Source organism: Bidens hawaiensis, unplaced genomic scaffold, assembly GCF_021521415.1.
Source record: "Bidens hawaiensis isolate Kalapana, Puna unplaced genomic scaffold, B.hawaiensis_p1.1 tig00016505_1, whole genome shotgun sequence".
NCBI lineage: Eukaryota > Viridiplantae > Streptophyta > Magnoliopsida > Asterales > Asteraceae > Bidens > Bidens hawaiensis.
The window spans coordinates 480175-485157 of NW_027492516.1; the positions used below are offsets into that span (position 1 = coordinate 480175).

At 33.7% G+C, this 4983-nt stretch overlaps 1 protein-coding gene across 1 annotated transcript; it reads left to right on the plus strand.

Moving 5' to 3' along the window:
• The first annotated feature begins 1857 nt into the window (after positions 1-1857).
• LOC143551665 (F-box protein At2g27310-like) lies at positions 1858-2895 on the plus strand. The gene has a single exon (XM_077042057.1). It carries the CDS (start codon positions 1858-1860, stop codon positions 2893-2895), a length of 1038 nt encoding a protein of 345 aa, XP_076898172.1.
• The last annotated feature ends 2088 nt before the right edge of the window (positions 2896-4983 follow it).

Here is a 4983-nt window from a genome sequence, read left to right on the forward strand (position 1 = left end):
TTATAGTACCTTTTATCAAAACTCCTAAATTGCTACCATCGAATTTCATTTTATTCACTGCTTTCCCTATATTCATCCAAACTCCCGTGTTTCCGCTTTTGAAAGGCATCCCATCCGGAGCCGTGGGCATTAATAGCCAAAACAATTTTTTCCAAAGGCTTTCCCCTTTTGTCTTGAACCTCCAACACCATATTGCCAACAACGTATTATTGGTTTTTTTAAGACTCGAGATTCCAAGTTCCCCATCTTCTTTCGAAATAGCCACTCTCTCCCAAACTACCCAATTAATCTTCTAGAATTGTTAGAGCCACCCCATAAAAATCTCTTATTGCTAGTTTATATAACTTTTTTTGTTTTATTTATGAAAAATAAAGCAATTGTTTGTCATAGCTTTTTTTAACTTTATACAAACTTCAGAAAAATAAATAAATAAACAATTCAACCCAATCATTTATACAATTATACGGTTTCTAATTGAGATATGTTGAATAACTGTGTTTATAATTATTATATCAAAATATTTTTAGTTAATTATAAATGCCAAATACTTAACTCTGTATTTATTTTGATGCTTAATTATGTCGAATTCTAACCCAAATTATATATTCTATCCAAAAATATAATTCATAAAATCATAAAAAACTTATTTAAGACAAACTATATTAATCCCTAAATTCATAAACTTACGGTCCATGAGATGAAGAGCTTTGTGCTGGTGTCTCCGTTTAACTCTGGACAAACCTTATTACTTGCTGGAAGAATTTCTAAGTTCAAATATTTAGTTTGTTTACATAATTTAATACTTTTATTTTGTGGGTCTTTGTTATTATTTTATTTTTATTTGTGGTTTTCTTTACCTGATCCATTTTGACTCGATCCAAATTTTACGCCTACCCAAATTATGCCATCCTACCAAAATTTAAGTATCCATCTCTTCATTCATTAAAAGTAGTGTTTGCATCGATACATAAGTCAAACAACAACCTTCGGTGTTAGTCTTTTTCGAATGAAAAAACTACGTCTTTGTTTTGTTTGGTTTAATAGTACCTGCACCGCCCATGCTTTAAAAACAAGTTTGTAATAAAACTGAAATGAAAAGGTACGCGCCAAGGTTTTCTAGAAGAATTATCATTTATTTACATTTTCAATAACAAATTAGCAACATAAAATGCACGTTAGACCAAAAAAGAGAGTATTATAATAATAATTTGTTATTAGGTGTTTGGATTCTTTACTTTCAAACAACTTATAACATATAAAATTTTTGAAAGGTTAATAAGGTGTTTGACAAACCATAAAGCCTTATGGATTTTAACTTATGAAGAAGACAAAATTAGGGGGTGTTGGGATTCCTTATTTTACCTCCTTAAAACTTTTCATTAAGTTAATAAGTTACAAAAGTGTAACTTATTAACTTTCCTCTCTCACATCAAAAGCAATCCCAAGCACCCTATTCTTTTTCAAAAAGTTAACAAGTTATAAGTTAGTGAAATTAAGCAATCCCAAACACCCCCTAAAGGGGTTTTGAAAAGTTAGGAATACGTAATTTATTAACTTCTTATATTTGATTTACCTATTACACCCCTATAACTCTCAAAACCCATCACACTCCTTTTAAAAACGAGTGTCATTTTTAATCATTTTGGTTTTCCTTAAGACATAAACTAATATAAACATTTTTTTAAAAACTTCTTTTATAAAATTTATAAGTTAGTAAGTCATTTTAACATAAAGTTCCTTTACACTTAAATAAACAATCCCAGACACACCCTTATAAATATTGCATCTCCCAACCCTTAAACCCAAAGATCCTCTATTCACCTCCTAATCCTTGATTCATTCTGATAAGTGGTTACCATGCCAACCAGTCTCTCCGACATCCACCCAGACATCATTCAAACCCACATCTTACCTCGACAAGACGCCCGATCTCTTTCCACCCTCGCTACCGTATCATCGTACCTTAACACCCTATGCTCCGACCATACTCTCTGGTCTCATATCTCCAAGTCCACCTGGCCCTCTATAACCCACCCACTAGTCGATGACATCATCTCCACCTTCCCTGGCGGCCACAAATCTCTCTTCCAAGACTCTTTTCCTTCGTTAACCACCACCGTCAACCGCCATCACTCCAGGTATAATAAGATTAATATAACTCATCCTTTACCATCACAACTCATATCAGCAGTTGATATTCGATACCAAACCGATATTATATACTCCACAGTCCAGTTCACTGACATCACAACTGATTTCTTGTCGTCTGAGTTATTAATAAAGTTAAAAGCAGACGAGACTAGTAATAATAATAACCGATATATTGACATGAAAGTGGACGAGTTTGCGGGTGTGGAAGAAGAAAAGTTACCTCATCTGAAAGATTCGGTGACATTAAACTGGATTATTATCGACCCAACACTAAAAAGAACTGGTAACCTATCCACAATCAAACCGGTTGCCGTAAAGAAGGACTGGACGACTAACGAGACCCTAGTCCAATACGTCACCGTTTTACCTGGATGTGATCCAGGTGAGATGGTGAAGTGTAGGATACAAGTGGTTTTGGGTGTGGGTCATAAAGTTGGGTTGAAGGTCAAAGAGGTGACGTTGATGGCGTCAAATTTGGGTTCGTGTTGTTTGAAAGGTAGGGAGTTTTTGGTCATTTTGCGTAGGGCAATTATTGAGGAGAATAATATTGTGACAAGGGTGGCGGCTGGGGAGAAAGAGGGACGCAAAAGGCGGCTTGAGTTTAAGGAAGTTAAAAGACAAAGAAGGGAGTTGCTGAGAATGGAAGAAGATAAAAGGGACAGTGATATTGTGAAGAAAAGTATTGGCTTATTGGTGTCATTTTGTTTTTCTGTTTACTTTTTTAGTTTGATGATGTTACAGTAAGTCATTGGTTGTATGTGGGAAGAGTAAACATATTCATTCAAACATGATGGCCATATGAAGAATAAGTCACTGTTTGTGCTAATTATTTTCTCTCTCTCCTGAATTTTTTTTATTATTTTTTTCCACTAGTTTTCTATTGTGTATATAGGGTTTCTTGTTTGGTAAGTGTTGAGTCATTAAGTGTTGAACTAGTAAGACTGTAAGAGGTCTGACTAGTTAAGAGGGTCTGAATGAATAACTGCTGTTTGGTTAGACTTCTGAATAATCACATAGAGTGACTATTTTATCCTTCTACACTATTAGCAAATAGTTTGTTTGAATAAGTTAAATTAATATTAAGTGGGGAATGTAAATTATTTTTATCGATCCAACCTATTATATAAGTTAGGACAATGATCAAATAATATTAAAATACAATAAATGATTTATCGAATATTAATCTTAGATTGAAAATAATAAAAATAAACTTATAAAATGAAATAAAAAATTCAATGCTTTATTATTAGTAAACATTAAATTGCCGTAAAAAAGAATTAGTAAATATCAAATACCAAAGCTGAATGCAATCCAACTATATACATATAAAATACCTCCTCCACCTCCTTCATATTATCATTAGAGCTAATAGCCATTTTTGTCCCTGTGGTTTTCGACTTTCGCCACTTCAGTCCAAAGTTTGATTTTTTGTCAATTTAGTCCTAGTAGTTTTCATTTTTAGCCTGTTATATCCTCCCGTCTAACGGCATCCAAGTATGCCGTTAGTTCTTTATCACCTGAGGGCTAGAAGTGTCTTTTTAGATATTACCTCAGGGACTGAATAGTCATTTTAGATATTACTATTAATTATTATATTAACTGAATACACAAGAACTTAGATACGATATTAACTGAATACAACCAGTGATAAAGTGAAGAACTAGGGAAGAAGAACCAGCGATTAAGTGAAGAACAACATGGAAATGTGGGATACCAGATCTTCTGGTGATGATTTCGATCCAGACGTTGAATACGGTATGTATTAACCCCTTAACCCTAACCCTAACTATTATCTATTAATCAAAGAAACCCTTGAATTCCAAACCCTAACCCCTAACTATTATCTATTAATCGGTTTCATGGAATTTTCCAGACCATTTTACTATTAAATTCCACCATGGGGGAGAGTTCGAGAAATCTCCAGAAACTACATACAAGGGGGGTTTGGTTACTTTTGTTGATAGAGTGAATGCTGATATGTTTTCAGTGATTATTGTGAATGATATGGTACAACAATTAGGCTATAGCGAAGAGGAAGTTCTTACTGACCAGAAATTCTATTTTAGAATTTCCGGAGGGGACTTAGATTCAGGTTTAAGACCCTTGTCCAATGATGCTGATGCTCTTAGCCTCATAGGATATATTAGTGTGCATAAGGTAATTGAGGTGTATGTGGAACATTCACATATTATATCAAAGGTAAAAGAGGCTTCAATGTTAAGTTGTTTTAATGTGGAAATAGATGATGAATTAGAATCTGATGAACCTACAGATGATGATGTAGTTGAATTAGATGACATAAATTTACATAATGTTAGGGTGCCTGAATCTGATGAAGATGTAGAGGGGTTTGATAGTGATAGTGAGGCAGAAGGTTCTGATTATGATTCAGACTTCATATTTAATGAAAACAGTATGGATGACCCAAATCAGGATATGGAATTATTTAGAGCAGCCGTGGATGATATATCTGATGAAGGTGAAGATGTTGAAGATAAAGGAGATGAGTTAGATGATTTAGATCTACATGATATTGATAGTCTTAGTGATCCTGATAATGATACTATGTTGCAAAGAGCTATTAGGATGAACAAGAAAAAAAAGAGAAAATCACACTCAAAAGAAACTGATGAAGAATATTGTCATTTTTACTTGGGTCAAACTTTTGGTGGTAAAGATGAGATAAAGCAAATGGTGAAGACTCATGCAATTCATTCAAGGAGACAACTTCATGTTGTGAAGAATGACAAGATTAGGTATCGTGTAGTGTGTTTGGGGGAGAAACTTAAATATGGGTAGTTGTGAAAATAATGATAACCAGACAAATGAGGT

Coding starts and splice junctions, on each gene's coding strand:
- LOC143551665 (XM_077042057.1), top strand. CDS start 1,858: ATGCCAACCAGTCTCTCCGACATCCACCCAGACATCATTCAAACCCAC.